This window comes from Cydia strobilella, chromosome 10, assembly GCF_947568885.1.
Source record: "Cydia strobilella chromosome 10, ilCydStro3.1, whole genome shotgun sequence".
Classification (NCBI taxonomy): Eukaryota; Metazoa; Arthropoda; class Insecta; order Lepidoptera; family Tortricidae; genus Cydia; species Cydia strobilella.
Window position 1 is genome coordinate 982,405 of NC_086050.1, and position 23,334 is coordinate 1,005,738.

Below are 23,334 nucleotides of genomic sequence, written 5' to 3' on the forward strand. Positions count from 1 at the left end.
CCTTATATGCTTTAGCTGAAGGTCTTGTTTCTAGTGATGCGAGAAACTGCGTCAGAGTAACTCCCAAAACTTCCTTGTTTCTATTCATCAGAGTCAGTGAACAGTTCGCTAATGTTAGGTTTAGTTTGTGCTCTGAAAAAAAAAAGAAAACGGGTTAAGGTTTTGAAATGTATACGGTATGAAACGTATTTAATACTCTTCATATGCCTACTTAACACTTACCAATATATTGTTTTGATTTGTCCTTTGGCGCTCCTTCAACATAACCTATTAGCTCGCAAACCTGTAATTAAAATTGATATCAAATTTTATAATAGTTAACTAATACTAAAAAAATGTTTATAATAACGTAAGAAAAACATATACAAGCGAAACATTTGGACAACCCACATTTTGCTGGTAAAATACAAAGATTCTGAAGGATCATCACTATAAAAAAAACTAAAATAGTATATTTTCTTTCCGAAAGTCAAGGAGCTTAATTTCGGGCAAAACCACCGCCGACACATTTATATAGCGTAGTTTTTGTTGGTGTCAAAATTTTGGGCATATCTATATTTCGCCAATGTTCTTAAGTTTCGAGAATAGAATTATCTTTAATCATTTGGTAACAATTTCAACTAAACATTATCGTATACCTTCTTCCGCTCAGGGCTTGAGAGATGGCTCCAAAGTGTCTTTCGTTCAGTTTTGACACATAATTCTACCCGCGGTTCCTCCTCTTCGCTTCGCCACCAGTCGAACTCTGACTCCACCACCTCAATACGGTCTGGCTCTTGAGATAGCAACTGTGAGGAGAATATTTATCGATATAAATTAAAATTGAAAAGGGCAAAATATGGGACACAGAATAAGCGCTGAGGTTAATTGTTCTGCTTCCAAACTAGAGGTCCTGGGTTCTAACTCTGGACATCTCAATGTACCTACAGTCAGCTGCAGAGAAAAGGCACCCCCCCTGTATACAAATTTCTGTAAATTTGTATGGACGTGGGGTACCTTTTCTCTGTACCATTGAGCTTGTCGGTAATTATGTACGGAAGGCCGTTTGGTTCTTGCCTGCTTCGTACTGGCTAGAGTGGCTAGTACCAAAAGTTTTTACCCCTAGATTTTCGGTGAAGAAAAGCATCGTAAGAAAACCGCATCATCCTACCTTCGCGAAAAAATCAAAGTTATATGTGAAGATTTCAACCCAATCAGTGGCACGTAAGGCAACGTTAATAGGCTGACGTAATATTATTATGTATTTCCCAGTTGCGTTCGTTAAAAGAAAAAATCGCGAGACACATATCTGCAAAGATTCAAAGTTTTGCCTTGACGCTTACAATGGCGTAAGGGCATCAATCAATACTGACCTCATACTTAGCCTGTTCTCTAGCTATAACCACCGAAATAATTGGCAGGCTATCCTCACACTGCTGTAGATCCAGCTTCAGCTCCGTATCATGAGGACTCCTCAACGTACTCTTATAAGTCTGCTTGTAGTTATTGTAGTTTGCTCGATGCTTGTGAATCGACGCCCAGGTGTAAGGTCTTATGCGTTGTTCTACTACCACGTTGTAGGCGTAGCGCCACCATTTTTTGATGTCTTTGGATAGGGGCACGCCGGGGTGGAGATGGCGGTATTTTCTGTGGGATACAATTTCAAGTTTACAATACAATAAGCCGCTAACCTGAAGTGGCGGGACTGGGCAAGGCACATCTGCACCCAGAACGCTGGGCTAAATTATCCCCGGCCTGGATCCCACAGGATAAATCTCGGGGCAGAGGCAGACCCAAACGGAGATAGCGGGACGACCTCGATGGACAGAGCCAAGTGGCGGGAAAGAGGGGAGGCCTTTGCCCAGCAGTGGGACACACTAACAGGCAAATAAAAAGAATACAATAAGTGAAATTGAAAAAAACTTCAGTAATTGAGTAAGTAGACCGAAAAGCTCAAAGAATGAAAATTGACAATAGTCTTGGATGGCACAAACAAGTAGAAAATTTTAATTAAAACCTCAATATAATGATCTACAGATCCCGTCATGTAAAGGTCAGAATGGCCGTGTCGCAGACCGTCTATTATGAATTTATAATATGACGGCTGCGTTTGATGGAATGTCAAGTATTGAAATTGTCTATGCTTGAGTGTGTTTGGCTGTGATACAGTGGCTTTTATTTGAATGCCCATATTTTTATCAATTGTATCGTTTTAGCTATGGCATTCATCGAGTATCATTAATCTACGTGATCGTTCATCCATCGCCGACATATACATAGGTGTACTGCAGAATGATTGTCTAAATACTGCAGACTTAGCACGAGTGCGCTGCGACAGTATCTCGTGCGCGAGAAAGACTACCCATCTCTTTTCAATTACTGCAGTTAATACGAGTTAGTATTTTGGAAAGGTACTGAGTAAGCCAAGTACACATTCACACGGATTGTTAAATTATTAACCAGTTTCTTCTGGTTGGCTTAAATATCAAAAAGTACATGAACCTTCATGTAAATATTCGATGAAAGAATACTTTGAAATATTTTCCTCCCTTACCTGTTTAACTGAATCCTATGGAATGAAGACAGCAGATTATCAATAGACAGAAACTGTCGTCTTGATAACTGCAACGCGCTGTCTTGAAGCATGGCGTCCAGTAACAAACGAGGGACGCGAGCTTCACTCGAGCGGTTAATGAGAACCTTTACTTTGCAGGTAACTGGTTTGAGTACTGAAATTCAAATACATGATATTAATACATGAAATTGAGAAGTGCCAAGAACACGCTGGAATTGCAGGAGAGAAATTGGAAAGTATAGCATGAGAATACAGACCGTGTGCGTAGGAGAGTCAGCCATCTTGTTGAATACAAACAATATGGCTGACAAGCTGCCCCCTACAGTTTACGCATGCTCCCTTGCGCTTTGAAAAATCTGCTACCTAATCACCATCGAAAATGTAAAATCAATGTCAATTTTACTTATTATTATACTTATATTCCTGTGCCCCTGATAAATAACATACACGTCTTCATAACAAGTTTGAATTTCCCCGTTTGACGGAAGCATTCCTGTATCTCTGATCCCGTTTTTGAAAAGCTTTAATATACTTGTAATACGAGGGAGAAGTTGTCAGAAGAAGCAGTCGCGTACCTGGGAATAGCGAAATTCTAAATATAAGTTTTTTTGTTTTTCTTTTATAATATGTAATCCAGTGATATGCCATACGATATAGTAGTTTATGTGACTGCTACATAATGAAAGGCATTAAAACTCGAGTGTGGGTTTATGAAACGATCGTAGTGAGTTTCATAATAGAATCACACGAGTGTTTTAATGCCTAATTATGTACAGTTACATACACTGCTTTATCTACACACATATTATAAGTTTTTTTTTAATTCAGAGACAAACTAGAGTGGGGGTCGATTGCCATATCGTTCGATACCAACTAACAAGCGAGATTTGTTAAATTTGTTTGCAATTGACATTTCATTTCGAATAAAACGTCATCTCGACTGATACATCGTTCGAAATTTGAATAACATAATATTATCGAAATCGATGTTATTATTTAGCAATAATAACATTTTCACAGATAAAAAATTTGCTGAAACAAAACAGTTTATTTTAATGTTGGCCATTATTTACGGATTTTGAAGGCATCATAGAGGGTTTATGATATGTGTGTAGATAAAATAAATAATAATACGAGGGAAGTCTCTTGTTAACTACTTTTTTAGACAATCAATTGGATTTGTTTTTCATGTTATAAGCTATTGAATAACATGCCCCAAATCTGATAGGTACAAAGAATGACTTAAAGTAGAACACTTACAAAACTCAAAATCCTCATGATGCATAGAAAACTTATCCAACCCAGTCATCATATAATGCTTCCAATTGTAATATTGCATGGGAGTAATGTTGGCTATCTCCGCTTCGTCCAGGGCCGTGGCGGTCGGGTTCCAGTACAGAGAGAGGGATTCTATGCGCATCATCTGGTACACTGTTGATGCGTTCGCTGGAGTTACTGACGGTTTCCATTTGCTGCAAAAGAAGGCATTTAATAGGTTAGGTTAGAATGCAGAAATCTCCCTATTAATCTTCAGCATCGTAACAAATAAAAGTCATCCACTACTAGAGCTAGACTCAAGGATCCCCACTAAGTCAGAGACCGTACGTTACCCTCAACCACCATTAGAACAGATTTTCTATCCAAATACAGTTCATTCTCCGTGCTGGGAGCATTCCCTACAGCCCACGGTTGTCGGTGGTCTTGACCAGATTGTGATCCATCATATTGGGTACCTTCCCTTGCTGCGCTTTGCTAACCTAACCTTATAAAAAACCTTTCTGCTCCGGCAGCCATCAATTATACGAGCAAATTGCCACGCCTACTGTAATCAAGAGATTACGTCATGAAAATCAATGTATAACACAACTAACGTCTAATCGTAGGCCTGAAGTAAAATCACATTTATAATATACAAAAGTATGATACAATCGGCTGGAAAATATGCAATATCAATTACCTGTTAGTTGTCTCGATAGACAAACCCTGCAAACACAACCCGCAAGCCAACGGCCCATCCTTCGAGCTAATCGAATCCTCATACCGCACATGAACATTTCTGATATAAATCTGCAAATTATTTACTATAGCCGTGAACAGAGTTTCAAAGAAATTCTGCGGGCCTTTGAGAATCTCACTCTCCGCTTCCAAATCTTGGAGGATTTTTCTTTTGGCTGCTCTAGTAAGTCGTTTTTCACGTTCAGGGTCAAAGTAGCTGTTGGAGATGGCTGGGCCAACGAGGACTAGGACGTCTTCGATGTTGACGATGACGGGCTGGGTGTAGAGACCAGACCAGGGAATTTGGAGGTTGATTCGGCCGATGGTGCCGATTTTGACATCGATTGGGAGGTCGAGCTCGTACTGGAAAGGAATATTCAGTTTATTATCATTAAATTATGATCGTTTGCGTAATATACAGTAGAGCATGTTGTAGGTAATCTGCTAACTTCAGTAAAAATTTACTGAACAAATGAAGTTTTTTGCTTCTTGGCAGAACTCTAAATCCAAGTTGAAGGAGCTCCTTGTCAAGATTTTGTGGACATATACAAAAGTGAAGGGAGTTTACCAGATCATCTGGCTTTAGTTTAAAATTTTAAATTCAGTCAGTATGCCAAGCAAGCAAGACACCGAAATCGAAGTCGAGCAGTCAAGTAGGACTAACCAGAGCCTCAGGCTTGAGTCTCAATTCAGTCAGGTTGACATTTCCAGAGAAGATGCCGACGTTCAGGTTCTCCGTGTCCAGGTCCTGGACGTACTTGCCCAACAGCCGGTTGAGGATGCCGGCTACCGCGCCCTCGAACATGGTGACGGATTATATGACTGTAACAAAACAGTATTTTTATCAGACAAACGGATTGGACGGGCACATGTTTTCTGAATGAGAGAGGGCATGAAGGCAATACTGTAAATGGTAAAGTACCTACGGCTACGTCACTTTTTCTTTAATATATGACATCTATTACAGTTTATAATTTATATATAGTAGTGTGACTACTTGAAAAACACAAATCAAAATTATTAATAAAATAATTTGATTTGTTTCCAAAGTTGTTAATAACAATAACAAATGAAGAAAAAACCGGCCAAGTGCGAGTCGGACCCGCGCACGAAGGGTTCCGTACCATTACGGAAAAAAACGGCAAAAAAATGACGTTTGTTGTATGGGAGCCCCATTTCAATATTTATATTATTCTGTTTTTAGTATTTGTTGTTATAGCGGCAACAGAAATACATCATCTGTGAAAATTTCAACTGTCTAGCTATCACGGTTCATGAGATACAGCCTGGTGACAGACAGACAGACAGACGGACAGCGGAGTCTTAGTAATAGGGTCCCGTTTTTACCCTTTGGGTACGGAACCCTAAAAACAAAGTTCTCCCGTGGAATCAGAGCAGGTGCAGTATTTAATTTCCCTGATTCCGTTCGCCCTCAATATTGACTTTCGTATTTGCCCTCATCGATATGTTTGCATTGGTCGTCAATCCCATTACCTACGGGTACCTATAAATCTGATCTGACCTATAATGTGGTACAGTCAATAGTACAGACAATATGAATAGTAGCGAATAGAACATCGAATCATAAGTATGCTATGCTATCTGCCAAACCTTTAAAACTTTTACAAATATAAGTATATAGGTATCTTTCTGTGTTCTAAAGTATCTCATATTATTTTTAATATATGTTATACCTTTTTTTTTATAATGCGCAATCTACATTTTTAGGGTTCCGTACCCAAATGGTAAAAACGGGACCCTATTACTAAGACTCCGCTGTCCGTCTGTCCGTCTGTCTGTCACCGTGTATCTCATGAACCGTGATAGCTAGGCAGTTGAAATTTTCACAGATGATGTATTTCTGTTGCCGCTATAACAACAAATACTAAAAAGTACGGAACCCTCGGTGCGCGAGTCCGACTCGCACTTGGTCGGTTTTTTATTTATTTATTTGGCTCCGTCAAACATAGATTTGTAGAATACATAAATACTTTATTAAACTATGCCGACTACAAGAAACTCAATACAAAACTTACTAGTACCTAATGGAGTTACTAAAATTAAATTAAAAGTTTGGAAACATTACCTCGACTAACGATTTCAATATCGGCCAACATATTGATATTCATTGGTACACAAAACCCCAATAACACAAACATACATTTACCTATACCTAACATCATAACCTATCGTAAGGACATAACTGAAAAAGTAATCCGAACGAGTACTTCGCGAAAGCGGGTAATCCCTAATTCAATCTCAGTAGGTATTAAACAATCTCCACGCAAGCGTAGTGAACTCACCTGTCGTAAACCTACTTCTACACACTCGACTTTTATTGCTACTTAACGTTACTACCCTTACAACAAACAAATCAACGTTTAACATTTAAAACCTTCGCGCTTTGAACACATATTAAATCAGATTTATAATCGGGTCTATCGCGAATTTATTCGTCGGATAGTCACACAAATCTCTACATTTTGCTGGGACGTCAGTTAGCCGCGACCACGACCAGTGAAACCTGTCGAAACGTCGGTAAATAAAGGTAACAAAATAAATCGCGATAGACCCGATTATAAATGTGATTTAATATGAAATCAACGTTTATTAGTGCGACATAATAAAAAGTTAATCGAAGGCCTCGGCATATTTTTTCATTCAGAGCTGAACCTGACAGTTGTTTTTCGTCCCACCGCACCTCCCTTACCGGCATAAACCATTTAAGGTTCCCCGTGGGTCCTTTTGGCTTCTCAAACAAACTGTTTGACAAAGTTTAACCCTACAACAGTTTTAGTAAATACGGTATGCTTAGGTGGTAAAAATGAAAACGTTGAAAGTTGTTTAAAAATGTAGCTTATACCCAACATCTGCGTCATAAAACGAATCGATTGATACATCTTTAACCAGACTCGGCAACAGTTTGAGGCTACGATGGAACATACCCACATACATACTTACATAAATAGACTGTTCAAATCATAATCCGGAAGAAGTAGGTAGTCGAAGTGTTAATTTTTTTAATAAAATTAAATATAGAACACACTGCAACAGCACATATATTTACAGTACATATGGTGCTACCTTCTCGCACTAGTGCGTAAAAGAGCACTTTTCGTGCGTATGTCGAAAGTTTAAAGGGCCATATGTACTGTAAAACGTTGTACGATACACGTGCCAATAGTTAACTCGCAACTCGTGTCGATTTAAAACACTCCCTGCGGTCGTGTTTTAATTTATCGCCACTCGTTTCGAATTTCCTCTTTTCCGCACTTGTATCGTAAATAGCTATTTTCAAGGTTTAATACACGTAACTTTTAGTAGCAATGTTCAATGAATATAAACACAATTTCACAACACTGTAGCTTGTAAACAATAGCACGATGTATGACAAACTAATATTCTTTATTACAATGTTATCTTATCTCCGCGAGATAGAGGACATATCGAATTTGTGTCGATACTGCTTGTGATCCTGCAATATTTGTATATATAATACGTCTACGCATACACAAGTAGATGCGTCACAAAAATGCTAACTTAGAATTAGGTACCTAATTAAAGATTGGGGAAGACCAGGCAATTTCTCGACAAATTGACATGATTTCGGGGATTATTATTGCTTGAGAAAGGAGACCTATAGGCTCTCCGAAACATGTCGCGCGAGTGACTAAAACAAGTGAGTCTAAACCGTGAAATTATTGAATGATTTCGGGGTTTACTTTTTGTTTTAAACTTGTAATGATTTCTCGATATTCGAAAATTTTATGAGCGCGAACATATGTTTTAAATTTAAAAAAACGAACGATTTTTTTATGAACATCTAACTGTCCTATTAAGCTTTGAACCGTTATTTGAAGCCAAACATAAATAAATAATTTGAGAGTAGCGAACTTGATTTCCTGTAACAGATCGGTCAAACCACGAATACTCCCCCACTTCATCCCTACCTTGGCTATAGATAGTTATGTTACAGGTACCTACGTAGTTATCTCAACAGAAATCGCCCAGAAAGAGAACCAAATTAAAGAGGCTTTCATTTTTCATACAAAATCGGTTGGCATCAAGACTTAAAACAATCAGTAAATGTCAATTGATTTAACTTAAAAAGTCAAGAAAGATTTGCACATTACTAAATGGTAGGCGAAAGACTCAGCGGATGCTTATTGCCCTTTCTGAATACTCGTATCCGCCCTCTAATAGGGTCACTGCGAGAAACGCCGGAGTGGGTTTAGTGGGTAGGGCCAGTTCTCCCCCCCTCTCGCCAAGAGAGGGAAAAGGAGCGGCGAGTCCCACACACCGTGCGTAAGTGCATTCCCACTCCGACAAAAAAAAAAAAAAAAGCTCTAGTTAAACAATATATCTGTCTACATGAATTGATATTTAGCATGTAGCTAATTAAAAATGAAATATATCATTTGCTAATCTGTCAAGTGGACGAAAATTAGAGCATGGACGTTGGACCTACAACGATGAATATTTATAAACAATAAGTGAAAAGCAAGAAAGGTCTCTCGAGTTAATAAACCCAACGGATTGCATTAATTTCATGCAAATTCGCTTGGTATAATAATAAGCTCAGACGTCATCCCGCAGACGTAATACAGATACAGGGTGACTCAGGGTGTGGATGTTGAGACGTGATGGCAATATGAGACTGACTAATGAGACTAAACCCTTTTGATGTAGGTACATAATTACTTATAATATATGTATGTAATTCGGTAACAACATAACACAATTATAGTTATAGTTACCAGTGAAACCTGTGTCGAAACGTCGGTAAATAAAGATAACAAAATAATTTCGCGATAGACCCGATTTTAAATGTGATTTAATATGTGTTCAAAACGCGAAAGTTTTAAATCCGAAACCAATTTTTTTACCGAATCCGAAGATTCGGTTTTACTCTACTTTTTAATCAGAAACCTACTGAAACCGAAACAGAAATTTAGGCCGGACACTACTATTTCGTTACTTTATAAGGAAAAATTTCAAAGATAAACATTTTCGCCGCTTCGAATCTTTGCAATCAATCAATGTTAGAAATAGATTTGTCTTGATTTAAGACCGATAAATATTGGTTTGTACGAAACGAGATACAAGAATTAAGCCAATTGAAATACGGACTCCTGCACTAAGAGACTTCTACTATAAAAATCTTTTTTTCTTTTTAACAGACTTCAAAAAAAGAAGGTTATCAATTCGACGAGTATTTTTTTAGTCCGTGATCTTGGTTGTATAAAACACTTAACACTTGGCAGGTTTCTGCTATTACAAATATCTCATAGGTACTTACGCATACCAAAAACATTTTTGGAACGCAATTGCAAAACTAGCACTAAGATAAATAAATTACATTACTTTGTCACCAATTAAAATAAACGCCGACAATTTACCAATTTAGGTAACCGCCATCAATTTTACTGTTAGACTCACTTAGTGTTGAAACCGATACGCAACAACAGTTTAGGATCACAGGAATCTAGATTAAAGGTCAAGCAAGCTATTAGATAATGATGACAGCTACATCCATCTATGGGCTAAAAATAGACACAATATCAAGGCCAAATGACAACTGAAATTCAATAACCAATCACGATAGACGAACGATAAAAACGGTTGAAATATTCGAAAATCGAAGTATTAAATGCGGCGGAGCTGCATTTCAAATATTTAACAGGGTTAGGATTATAACATATGTTTTTCAGGAATTCATAATTAGAATACTAATTGACCTAAACAAAAGATACAGAGTAACGGTTTTCTTTATATATAAAGGCGTACCTTCTAAATCACATTGTTTTTCAGCACTGCAGCTGTAGATTTGATTAGTTTAGATTTTATGACGTCAAACAGTGTAGCGAAGGGTTCGCCTTTTTACGGACTGGATGTATTTGACAGGTGTCACGCGAGGCGCATGTCAAGTTGTGACGCATGCGTACTCTGCGTCACTGGGAGTAAAATTAATTTTATTTTGCGGAAACGCTGGAAGTAGCGCTGGCGTAGCTCAATATCCGCAAAACTGTAGAAAAAAGGCTTATGTCACTATGATATTACTATAGAGATGCAACTATTTGATATTGTATTACATTCTTGCGTCACAGGACGTGGGTGTCGGTAAATGCAACACGTTGCAACGGAAAATGCGATTTGCTCAGTACATGGTGCCTACATAATTTAATAGATCCAGTTACGGAGTTAAAACTATTTTGAGCGCTGCCATTTATGAAAATCGATGTAAATATTAGTTACCTACATGGTAACGAAGAACAAATAATATGAAAATATTTAGATCAGTACGATTTTACCCACTATTATTTTTAGTCGCTTTTGGCGACTTGTTTCGGATTCTTCGGGAATCCTAGTAATTAATAAAATATATATGGGAGTAATAGAGTAAAACCGTACTGATCTAAATATTTTGAAATATGTCTCACGATAGTTTAATTTCGATTACAAACAATATGAATGAAATGTTGGTACAACTTACTTATACTTACTTAATTTAATTATTTATTTTAATTATATTTTAATTGTAATTTTATATTTAAACAATACTATAATTTTAACTCTAATTTTGAATTTTATATCTAATTTTTTTAAAAGTTGATTGTAATTTAATTTTAATTTTAATATTTGATATGTTAAATTGTATATGGATTCCGAATTGTCCGAAATAAATGATTTTTTTTTTTTTTTTTTTTATTAAAAGTTATAACAGATGATTATAAGTTGTAATCCTCTTTTGAGCATATTTAGAACCTTGGCTTTTAAAAAATAGAACTTTAATTATTATAACGAAATGAAATGAAAGTTGTGCGTGATATGGGCGCCAATCACCAAAACGGTAGTCAAGGTCTTATCAAAACCATAACAAATTATCATATTAGAATCGACCTCCTATTAGTCATTTTTAGGGTTCCGTACCCAAAGGGTAAAAACGGGACCCTATTACTAAGACTCCGCTGTCCGGGTCCGTCCGTCTGTCTGTCACCAGGAGTCGTAGCACGGTATGCTTATCACCATGCCTGTCACGTTCTAACAAGTATGTGAGTGCGAAAGTGACGGACTTAGTGATAGGGGAAACCATGCTGCGCGGGCAGGCTGTATCTCATGAACCACGATAGCTAGACAATTGAAATTTTCACAGATGATGTATTTCTGTTGCCGCTATAACAACAAATACTAAAAAGTGCGGAACCCTCGGTGCTCGAGTCCGACCCGCACTTGGCCGGTTTCTATCAACTTGTATCCTATACGTACATACATAATTGTGAAAATATACGTAATTTTGTGTTCGAGTCGCAATTTTATTTCAGAATTTTTTGTGATTGAAAAGTTATTGATTGTTTCTCAAATCTCAATACACCTCACATCTTACGTACCTCACACATAAATATTGTTATTTATACATATATTGATAAAGTCCTGTTTTATTAGTTTGACCTATAAGATAACTAATGATAATGACCCGCTTTTACCTAATATCTACCAACTTTACTAATTGTAGAAACACATTGTAGCAAGAATTAAGTTTTTTTTAATACAAAATAAACAAAACTAGCGTGTTCTTGGCAGTGAAAGTGTTTAGACATACCCACCAAAAAAACCCATAGGTACATTATACATCAAAACGTCCAGATATAATAAAAACTCGGAAACATTTACGCAGGGACAAAAGTAGATCGTAAAAAGTCAAGACTACCCGACTTTTTCGTGTTGTTACTTATTACAAATACATGCCTACCTAACTAAGAAGTTATGAAGAAATAATACAGAAGAAATAATAATACACTAACACAGCATTTCCCAAACTATGGGTCGCGAGCGAATATTGAGTGAGCCCTGAAACTATAGGTAATAGCAAAGAGGATATAATAGGATAGAGCGGTCTGTCATAGTTGTAGCCGCAATAAATTCACTGCCATCTATTGATACACGATTCAAACTAAAACTTAAGATGTATAATTTGTAAACCCACTACCACACACTAACCCAATGCCGCTAGATAGATAAATCAAACCACGGTTTCACTTTAAATAACTAGATTATATTTCGGTCACCTTACTTTACGATCATTTATTTGTTCACAGTTTGCAATCCAATAACAGAATGGCGCTCGGACTTGGTATCGGTTACCGGTAAAAAACATCCCTCCTACTACGTTTTAATAAAAGAGCGCGAACGGAAACCGCTAACCAATTCCAAGTCAATTACAGTACTTTATTATAATTGGAGGAATTAAATCATTTTATTCGTTCATAGAATATGTCTAAATTGATCTAATTATATTTATGATACTGTAGATTTGCTATTTAACACACATAACTTTTAACCATTGGACAACACTTTAGTACCATATTTGCACACTAGGGGATTTGACTCGAGTTTACTTAGTCAAAATATGACTATTAATTTATAAAGAAGCTTACAGATTATACCAATGTTTTTTTGCATTAATTTTTTTCATATGATTTTGACCCATGTTATTTCACTGATATGCGTTAAAATTATTAACGCCATCTATTCGAGAGTAGGCCAAAGGTAGTGGCGCCATCTGTTCGAGAATCAAATGTTCTTGATTTTTCGAGGCACATTTTTTCCTTAGACTGTATTACGGAGTTATATCTGCTAATAGAGAATTTAAGCGTTACCAATAATATGTTGTCCCCTTTTTAAGACGTCAAGAGGTGCGGGTCACGAATTTGGCAGTTTTTAATTTTTTATTGGGTGGGCACTAGCATATTTATCGTTAATTTTGATAACCATGAATAAGGTAAAAAAATGGAAAAGCATGGATAACGCAGCCATACTGGCAAGAATGGTTTAGAACAGGAGAGAAATGGCAAAAGTTGGTCGCAAAGTGGTTGGTTGGAGTCCGTTAGGGCATGGCTGGGCATGGCAAATAAAGAAGAAAATATGCAGAAAGTAAAAAAAATATGCAGTTGAAACATATCCGGATGATTACAAAACCTTACTTGTGTTGTTTTATAACCGATTTTTCTAACTCATAATATGTACACAAACAACAATGCATAGGCATTAGCTATAAGAAACTGGTGTATCTGCTATCCCGTTTCGTAATCGTTGCTTGTGATAACCTGTTTGCATGTCACAAACAGTGGTGCATAAGGTCATCTATTCGTTGAGATACAGTGGACGACTTGAGACGTGTCAAAATGTTTAAAATTGTTCTTTTATTTGCGGGCATTGCGGTAAGTTCTGTGTAATTTATAATCGAAATTAAACTCGTGAGACATATTTAAAAATATTTAGATTAGTACGGTTTAACTCACTATTATTTTTAACACACAAACACAAAACAAACATACACAAACATGTCATAAACATATCGCCAAAAGCGACTAAAAATAATAGTGAGTGTAACCGTACTGATCTAAATATTGTGTAATTTATACTTGTGTATTGTGTAACATCAAAATAAATCGTCTTAGTCTTGATTTTTGAGAAATAAATATAATTGATTGTTCGTGTTTGTCTGTTGTTGGCTTATTACTGACTTAAAGTAAAAAATTTGTATTTCTTTACACATATTATCCGATTTCTTAAGGACGGTTTTTGATGTTTTTGGTTTTAAAAGATATTTCACACTTGTGTAATTCATTAATTTATTAAGGTAGCTAATTTTTTATCGAATCTGTTTCTTATTTATTCCCCATACAAACTTCTTGAGAGACAACTATAACACCCAGAAAAAAAACTGGTAATCATTAAATTTGACCATAGGTATATATATGGTGACATCAATTATCAGGCATCGCAATTATCTCAGATATCTAACTTCCACCACGCTTTTCACCCTCTTCAAGGATGATTTCCAGGATAAAAACTATGCTATGTAAGGACACCCTGGGACTCAAACTATCTCTATACCCAATTTCTATTACATCGATTCAGCGGCTTAAGCGTGAAGATGTAACAGACAGACACGCTGTCGGATTTAGTATGGATTGTGGGCATTTTATTTTTACTGTGGATATTTTATTCTTCCGTGATATTTTACTGACACTAACTGTATTTGGATGTATGTATTTGCAGCTATGCCAAGCTGACCTTCCAGTGACGCCTCCAAAGTCGCCTTCTGCGACCCCTCCACCCGTGAAGTGTGGAGTAACCCCTACAGAAGTAAGTACCCCTAAAACAAAACAGGTAGAGATCTCCCCAAACTATTAGTCTATTCTATTCATGTATAGATAGAAAATTATTTATTTGACAGCCGCAAAAACACACAAAATAGCACAATAAAAATAAGACAGAAATGAGTATTAAAGATAAAAGTAGGTACAAACGGTGTGCGTTGCAGGAGGACAAAAGGGTTAGTGGCTCAGTGATACGGCTCTTTCGAGCAAAGCACTGATTTTATGCCGGAACCCAGGTCATAACAGAGAATAGATTTACGTAGGTCGGAAACAATCGTATAGTGTAAGTGATTTGTATATGTATTTATTTTTATTTAAGCTCTCTTAAAGGCGGAGGGATATCATTCCAGCATTTGGTCGCAAGATAACGGAAACAACCGGTAAAAGAATCGTCCTATGAAAATGCAACGTCGAGTAGAGCTCCCGTGCAATTATGTTTTCAATTTATATTTTGACAAATTACAATTGCATTTATTTTGGGATGTCTTTGTGTGATACTGATGCCTATGAATTTTTACTGTCCGAAATAAATTAATTTTATTTATTTTTTTATAAGTGGGCGGCTAAGAGGATAAAGACTGCTAAAATAGTGTGTTCCACAGTTCCACCGTAGCATCAAAGCTACTAAGCCGAGTTTGACAAATCAGTTATCAATTGCTTAGGCTACGACACCTTTAACTGACTTAAAACTGGAGAAAGTTCTCTAAAAGGAAACAGTGGGTATATCGGATTAAAATCTAATTTTAACTTTAAAACGGGAAAAAATCTAGTATACTAGTTTGATATGAGTTCGAGTGTTAAGTACCTATATACGAATATGTACCTAGTGTACCTACCAACTACGCAGGACATGATAAAAATTACATTTACCATAATTATTTCAGATACACAAATGCCTCGGAAATCCGAAACTGGTAACCAGAGATATCACCGCGCAATGCAACTCCAAGGGTCCAAATGAGGTGCGTAATATCGATGAAATACCATCTATCTTGATAAAAGCATATGTGAGCTAACTTCACCCATCACCAAACTAGTCAACCAATCTTTTAATGAATGTAGCTTCCCGGATAAATTAAAAATATCCCGTCCTTAAGAAAGGCAATCCAGCTCACTAATAGACCGATCGTGCTCCTCCCTGTTATATCTAAAATTTTCGAGAAGTGTATGACAATTAACAAACCGCATCTACAGTCTCTTAAAAAATATTATTTGTTAAACGATAATCAGTTCGCATTCCGTAAAAAACGCGTTCTACCACTCTACCCTTGCAGGTATCATTGGTATTCAAAAACTCATTGGTATAAACAGGGGTTTGAACTGCCAACCTCCGCCTCCGGATTGAAAGTCACACGGTCTTACCGCTAAGCTACGGCTACCAGCGCTTTCAACTGTAACTATTTACAAATATTCTATGATAAACAAATATCCACAATCCACAGTGCGAGCGTATGAAGTGCATTTTCAACAAATCAGGCTGGATGAGCGGCGACGCCATCGACAAGGCTAAAGTCACCGCTCACTTCGAGCAGTTTGCTAAGGACCACCCTGACTGGGTCCTGGCTGTCAACCAAGTCAAGGTAAATATCTACATACTTCCACACTCCACAGTGCAAGCGCATGAAATGCATCTTCAGTAAATCAGGTTGGATGAGTGGTGACGCCATCGACAAGGCTAAAGTGACCGCTCACTTCGAGCAGTTTGCTAAGAACTACTCCCATCCTAATTGGGCGCCAGTTGTCAACCAAGTCAAGGTAAGATTTTTAATCATATACTTTTATACCTATTCAAATTAATCACGTAGCATAACAGTAAAACTACAACTCCATAATAAACAAGATTAATGTACGGCCCCGGTGACAGGCGTCCAGCGGTGCGTTCAGCAGAGCGAGCAGCATGGCGTTGAGCATCCAGAATTTAAGAGCCAACAGGAGTGGTCATTTCTCCATACAAACGTACTCGACTGTTTCCTCCGTGGTTTTTGAAGCTAGAGCAATAATTTTTTCAACACAGATTAATATTGTCAATATCTGTGTCGGACTGTTTTGCTTTTTTTGATATTTTTGTTTTTTAAGGCGCTAGAGCCCTTCAAACATGGGCAAAAATGGCCTCATTGACTATGCCGCAATGAGAGGCGTGGTATTCAAAACTGATATCAATTAGCCAAAAAATCAAAACAGTCCGACACAGACAATTTCATAATTATTTAGATTTCCAAATTTGGTTACGATTGGTTAAGTTTTGGAGGAGGAAACAGTCGAGTACGAAACCTCGATTTTTGAGATTTTTACACAGGATTTTTCGCCTAAGCTGCAGTTGTCCTTATCGCACTAATTTTAGGGGCGGGGTCAAGTTTCTAAATACGTACACAGACTGAAAAGTGATGGGCAATAGTCGACATTGAATGTCGATAATCTAGTGATGTGATAAGTTATCGATAAACCATAAAAAAGTCGCGATTTGCCTCTTAGTATTAGGCGAAGTATGCAAAGTGAGTATGCACTTTGGCCCCAGGGGATATCGTAACACTATTTATTATTCCTTGGTTCATACAAAGCTGAGCTGACACACTAGCTACGAGATTAAGTCCTGACTACCCCCCAAAAAGGGAGGGGAAAAGTCGGCTCCTGCGGTCCAGTTTGCCTCTATTTCTACCTATCTGTTGCTATGAGATCAAATTTGGTATAATTTTTGTGTAAATTAGGGACGAATAATTTATTTTAGAAATAATAGTTTCACATTTTCATACACAAATCTGAATATACCTACTGGATATTGGTCACTGATTTGCTCTTTAGGAGCAAATTGTGGCGATTTGCACTAAAAATTAATTACCTACACAATTTAGTTTATTTATTCTTTATTTAGAAAAGTATCAGTTCTAAGTACGTATTCATACATTTGAGTGTAAAAAAAAATTTGGTAATACTTTGGTTAAAATATTGCTTTATATTTTACAATTTTCACTATTATTCTAAAATTTATTTTAAACAAAGTATTAATTTTATTAAAACTTTTATGACGTGATCTTGTTAAGTATGTATAAAATAATATTTAATACCTTTAAAATAATATCCGTCTGTCTGTCTGTCTGTCAATCTGCCTGTCCGTCTGTCACCACTGTTGCAATATTTACGGATGATGTATTTCTGTTGCCGCTATAACAACAAATACTAAAAATAGAATAAAATAATTATTTAAGTGGGGCTCCCAAACAACAAACGTGATTTTTTGCCGTTTTTTGCGAAACGGTACGGAACCCTTCGTGCGCGAGTCCGACTCGCACTTGGCCGTTTTTTGTTAATAGCTTTTGAACTTTTTTTATGTGGGAATAAACGCTTCGAATACATTTTTCTAGACATTCTGAATCCAATGAGGTATCATACGTATTTTTAGGAGTTAGTATCTCTATTAGTGGCAGCCGTACAAGCCCAATTTCAAAGAAAAACCGCAAATCGATGTACAGGTTAGCAGTTTGGCACACGCATACTAAGAGGTCAAAACAAAATTCTTGACCCGCAGTTCTTAAAAAAAAATCCCTTAGGAGGGGTATGCTGAAACATTTTTTTGTATGGAAAAAAACTTTTTTTTTCTAAACCTATCGTGTGTGGTGTGTGGTATCATACGAAAGGGCTTTTTGAGGCGATTCTAAAAGTATACCACATCATCACATTTTAGCCATTTTTTTTTGTAAATTAAAACAAATAGAATTTTCAAAACATACCAAGTTTGGGGTCAAGTTAAAGGGTTAAGGAGGTATTTCCCGTTGGATATATGGATATTACGTATCATTGTATGATTAATATGTACCGTATCTGCAGTACAGTTCCATAAGTCTCTTAAATAGGTATTGAAGTAGAACTGTGTCACTTTGTATTGAAAAAAAAAACTAAATAATATTTTTTTTAATTGCTTTTTTGGGGTTACATATGAGGATATCACGTATCAATTGTGGTATATTGTACAAAAAAAATCAGCCATATCGTATCTGGAGGAGCCCAAACTAGGTATGTTTTGAAAATTCTTTTTCTTTCAATTTAAGAAAAACCGGTCAAGTGCGAGTCGGACTCGCGCACCGAGGGTTCCGTACATTACACAATTTAAACAATGTATTTTTATGTGAAACGTGAGTGAAAGGTAAATTGCAGTTTACGATTTATAACGTATTAAAAATAACTAACTAGATCTCGTTCAAACCAATTTTCGGTGAAAGTTTGCAAGGTAATGTACATCATATATTTTTTTCAGTTTTATCATTCTCTTATTTTAGAAGTTAGAGGGGGGGGGACACACATTTTACCACTTTGGAAGTGTCTCTCGCGCAAACTATTCAGTTTAGAAAAAATATATATTAGAAACCTCAATATCATTGTGAAGACCTATCCATATCCTATAGACACGTATGGGTTTGATGAAAAAATTTTTTTTGAGTTTCAGCTCTGTATGGGGAACCCCCAAAATTTATTGTTTTTTTTTTCTATTTTTGAGTGAAAATCTTAATGCGGTTCACAGAATACATCTACTTACCAAGTTTCAACCGTTCTTATAGTTTCGGAAAAAAGTGGCTGACATACGGACGGACAGACAGACAGACATGACGAATCCATAAGGGTTCCGTTTTTTGCCATTTGTCTACGGAACCCTTAAAATCACTAAAATGTAATGATGTGGTATATTTTCAGAATCGCTTCAAAAAGCCCTTTCGTATGATAGATGAGAAGTATACGATAGGTTTAAAAAAATTGTTTTATTTTATACAAAAAAAAAGGTTTCAGCACTAAGAGAATTTTTTTAGGAACTGCGGGTCAAACATTTTGTTTTGACCTCTAGTATACGTGTACATAACGGCTTACCTAGCTGTACATCGATTTGTGTTTTTTTTATGCGAACAGCTTACACTATATTTTTCACCACCTTGAACCTTTTGTAGACTAGACTATTGTCCCAAAATATTGGGTTTCATATTTATTCCGACCAGAATTAGGAGCTCTTCAAACATACTTATTTTGATCAAAATCTGACTCATAAATAAAAAAACGGACCACTAATAAAACTGTATAATTACATCAAAGTAAGAAATATCACATGTCACATGTTTCTTTATTATGATAATTTTATCTAACCTGAGGCTTTCTTTTTTTCTATTCAACATTTGTTTTTCAAGAAACTTGCTCGAAAGATCTTATTTCATGCAGGTGTACTGAAGGGAAAAGGCCTATATTGTTCCCGCAGGAGTTATAGCTTTCTTTTTTAATTAGGTATGTCACTAATTCATACGAAACAAGTAAGTTATAAGTAAAATACTTTGTTTAAAATCAAGGGAGTTTTACTTTTAAAATACTTATGACTATAATTTAATATTTTTGTTTATGATATTTAAAAATATTTAATTGGATTCATTTAACAGCCGTTATCTTGTATGTTTTTATACAACAATGTTTTCTTGTATGTCCATGTTATGTTATGTTTTTTACTCTTCTGTAACTCGAAATGTTAATTAGATTGCAGGTTGTAGAAGGATATTGAATTTAGTTACTTAAAACGCGAGCGGCGTGAGGCCGGCGAGGAGCGCAAATAACGTGCGCGTCTGTGTTCGTGCACCACACACACTGGGATAGTCCCTCGGTACGCGGTACCGCCCCCGTCAGCGCGACGGCGATATTCTCTTTCAAATCTCAAAATTGAGTTCGGGCTCGGCTCCTGTTGGCTCTTAAGCATTGGGCTCTCTATGAACCGTTGGTCGCCCGTCGCCCCGCCCGCGTATGCGTGTAAACTTTATGTAAGTAGTTATGTTGACGCGTTACTCTAATAATAAGATATTGAAATTTTATTGGAATATAAGAAGACTAGGCTATATAGATAAATATACCTTCGGATAATATATCTGAGTAGTCATAATACCTAAAAAGTTTTTTAACGAACATTAATGATTTTTAGCTAGGTTAATAAAATGTTTTGCGCCTTCCACAAAGTTCTCGAATGAACATCGCATATAAAAGACCCAATTTAAATATTTGTCCAACTGCGTTGACTTTTCCCTCGTTATTTTTACCATTAACATTCCCTACATCTATATTCATACAGAAGAAATTAAAACACGACCTAGTTTGTATTTTGTCAGGTTTCAAGCTCGGAGAAGTTTCAATTGACTCTGAAGTTTGAAGAAGTTTTTTTATACGTATGTTTTTTTGTTTATTTAGGCTTCTTGCCTCGCGGGGAGCTTGCCTACACAAGGCGTCTACCTAAACTGCCCAGCGTATGACACCATTCACTGCGTACTGACGGTGTTCTTCAAGGTAAGTTTTATTTAAGCGGAAAAGGAAATGAGAGAAAAGAAAGAGAAAAGGAGGAAGGAAACAAAAGATATGACGCGATCTCGTTTACGTGTGAACTTTTTCATGACATTTCCTTTTGTACAAACTTGTAACAATTCAGTATAAAAATTACAATTTAACGTTAGGCTTCTCAATTTGAGATGCCTTGCTAATCCTAGCCTCAAATCGGATCAATCACCCGAATAAACTTACTCACGTTTATAACGTTTAATATGAACATGATTATAGTTGGGTCAGTTATAGTACGAATTATCTCAAATGATTTTTTCGCCCAAACCCTAAGCTGTGAAACAAAAGGCATTGTTTCAGTCACCTCATTTCATTTCTCATCAGTGAAAAGGATCACGCCCGTTTAAACGCAATTTCAGCGTTCAACTTTTATGGTTCAAATTCAGATAACAACATTCGGAGTTAACACGTTTGGGTAATGTAGGACGACGAATATTCGGAGTTAGTAAAAAGCTGTTACATAAATTTGAGCCCTATGTGTAGCACGCTAAAATTGCGTGATCCTTTTCACTAATGAGAAATGAGGTAGCCAACGTGGTACACAAAAGAAACAATGCCTTTTGTTTAACGGCGTAGGGTTTGGGCGAAAAAAATCATTTGAGATAATTCATACTATACCTACAGTCGTTTGCATTTTTAGGGTTCCGTACCCAAAGGGTAAAAACGGGACCCTATTACTAAGACTCCGCTGTCCGTTTGTCCGTCCGTCTGTGTGTCTGTCACCAGGCTGTATCTCATGAACCGTGATAGCTAGACAGTTGAAATTTTCACAGATGATGTATTTCTACAAATACTAAAAACAGAATAATATAAATATTTAAATGGGGCTCCCATACAACAAACTTGATTTTTTTGTTGTTTTTTTCCGTAATGGTACGGAACCCTTCGTGCGCGAGTCCGATTCGAACTTGGCCGGTTTTTTTACAGAACGCGCAGCCCTCACAATGGTCAACGGCCGCAGAGTGCAACTACGCGCGGCAGTTCGCCGCTGTCTGCCCCATTTGTCCTGAAGACTGTTTTGCCGCAGCCATCCCTTATGGCTCTTGCAACGCCTGCAGATTATTACCCCAGAGTCCCCAGACTCCATAACCTTTTGAATCTATTACCTTTTAACTAGAAACCGTCGCAATAAAGTGTACACACCCTCTAGTCTGTCCTTTCTGTTCTAAGGACTAGTGCCTCAGATATCCTTTACGGTACGCATACTCCCTAATATAACGAAAAAGCCTAGCATCTCTCGCATCGACAGGCGTGGCTCACTCTGCGATTTCGTCGCGTTGCTATGTACATGCGGCCCACACCAATTTTGGTGTCTAGCCATAGTACCTAGTTGCCGCGCACCGCTACAGAACGGACGCCTGCTAATCTGTCAGTTAGAACAAAAATTTGACAGTTCCGAACAACTGAAAGGCCGATATCGTCCGGCGTACTGATAATCAGTGGGCCCTATGGCGGTCAGCAAAATATTATCGGCGCGTGTCGATAACTTAGTATAGGTTTGAGCACGCGCTGATTTAGTTAAGATAAGGTCTGTACCGCCGTAGATTAGGATGTATAAAAACAGTTGATTATGTTGTAATAAATCAGTTTAAGTTAACCCGACAACGGTACCTTTTACTCACCCAACTATGTTCCTCTAAAGTGGTGACCCCGACTGAAGAACAGGATGGCCACGCTATTGTTGGACGATTGAACACGGCAAGTGAAGTATGGCTGCAAATTTCAATACTTACTGGTGAGAATAACAAGTTTATCTCTCTACGTGTGACTTCGTAACACTGCTGCTGCGTCATTATGTCTCCACTGAATCAGATCAAATCTCCGGGCAGCGCTAATGCCGACGTGTCGGAAATTGCAGCAACGTCAGTGATGTCCCGCATTCCAGAGTTTTGGAGGGACCTTCCACGGTTGTGGTTCACTCAATTTGAAGCAATCGTGGCACCACAGAAACAGGGAGATGAATATAAGTACAACATGGTTATTGCCAAGCTGACCAAGGAGGAAGTTCAGCAGATCAGCGACGTTATTACCAAACCCCCTGCGGAGGACAAGTATAAAACTATCAAAAATAGATTAATCGGATGCTACGAAGAGTCTGACCAGAGCCGGTTTCAAAGGTTATTGTCGGAAGTAGAACTAGGGGATCAGAAGCCTTCTCAGCTGTGGCGTAAAATGCGAAATCTGGCCAGTGACAAGATTAATGACGACACAGTGAGACTTATGTGGCTACGCCACCTTCCCACGTCAGTTACGACGGTTTTGGCAGCGACAGACCAG

The 23,334-nt window shown here is 37.2% G+C and overlaps 2 protein-coding genes across 3 annotated transcripts in view; one reads left to right on the forward strand and one right to left on the reverse strand.

The window, feature by feature from the left end:
- Positions 1–10,679, reverse strand: part of LOC134744900 (intermembrane lipid transfer protein VPS13A-like) — a 73,514-nt gene extending 62,835 nt beyond the window's left edge. Inside the window, exons 1-9 of the mRNA XM_063678848.1 lie at positions 10,337–10,679; positions 5,214–5,371; positions 4,512–4,912; positions 3,815–4,026; positions 2,534–2,708; positions 1,353–1,626; positions 639–788; positions 223–283; positions 2–132 (exon numbers count right to left, since the gene is read on the reverse strand). Of these exons, the coding sequence (XP_063534918.1) occupies positions 2–132; positions 223–283; positions 639–788; positions 1,353–1,626; positions 2,534–2,708; positions 3,815–4,026; positions 4,512–4,912; positions 5,214–5,354 (1,545 nt within the window). The 5' untranslated portion in view covers positions 5,355–5,371; positions 10,337–10,679. The remainder of the gene's footprint in view (position 1; positions 133–222; positions 284–638; positions 789–1,352; positions 1,627–2,533; positions 2,709–3,814; positions 4,027–4,511; positions 4,913–5,213; positions 5,372–10,336) is intronic.
- A 2,997-nt stretch (positions 10,680–13,676) lies between these two features.
- On the forward strand, positions 13,677–22,188 carry LOC134744820 (uncharacterized). 2 transcript variants are annotated; one of them, XM_063678730.1, is made up of 6 exons: positions 13,677–13,767; positions 14,612–14,698; positions 15,597–15,674; positions 16,324–16,467; positions 20,914–21,009; positions 21,985–22,188. In XM_063678730.1, exons 1-6 carry the CDS (start codon positions 13,732–13,734, stop codon positions 22,144–22,146), a joined length of 603 nt encoding a protein of 200 aa, XP_063534800.1. In that variant the 5' UTR covers positions 13,677–13,731; the 3' UTR covers positions 22,147–22,188. The 2 variants fall into 2 exon arrangements, with proteins under 2 accessions (XP_063534800.1, XP_063534801.1); XM_063678731.1 differs by lacking the exon at positions 16,324–16,467 and adding an exon at positions 16,155–16,292 and having other exon boundaries at positions 21,985–22,187.
- Positions 22,189–23,334: the final 1,146 nt, after the last annotated feature.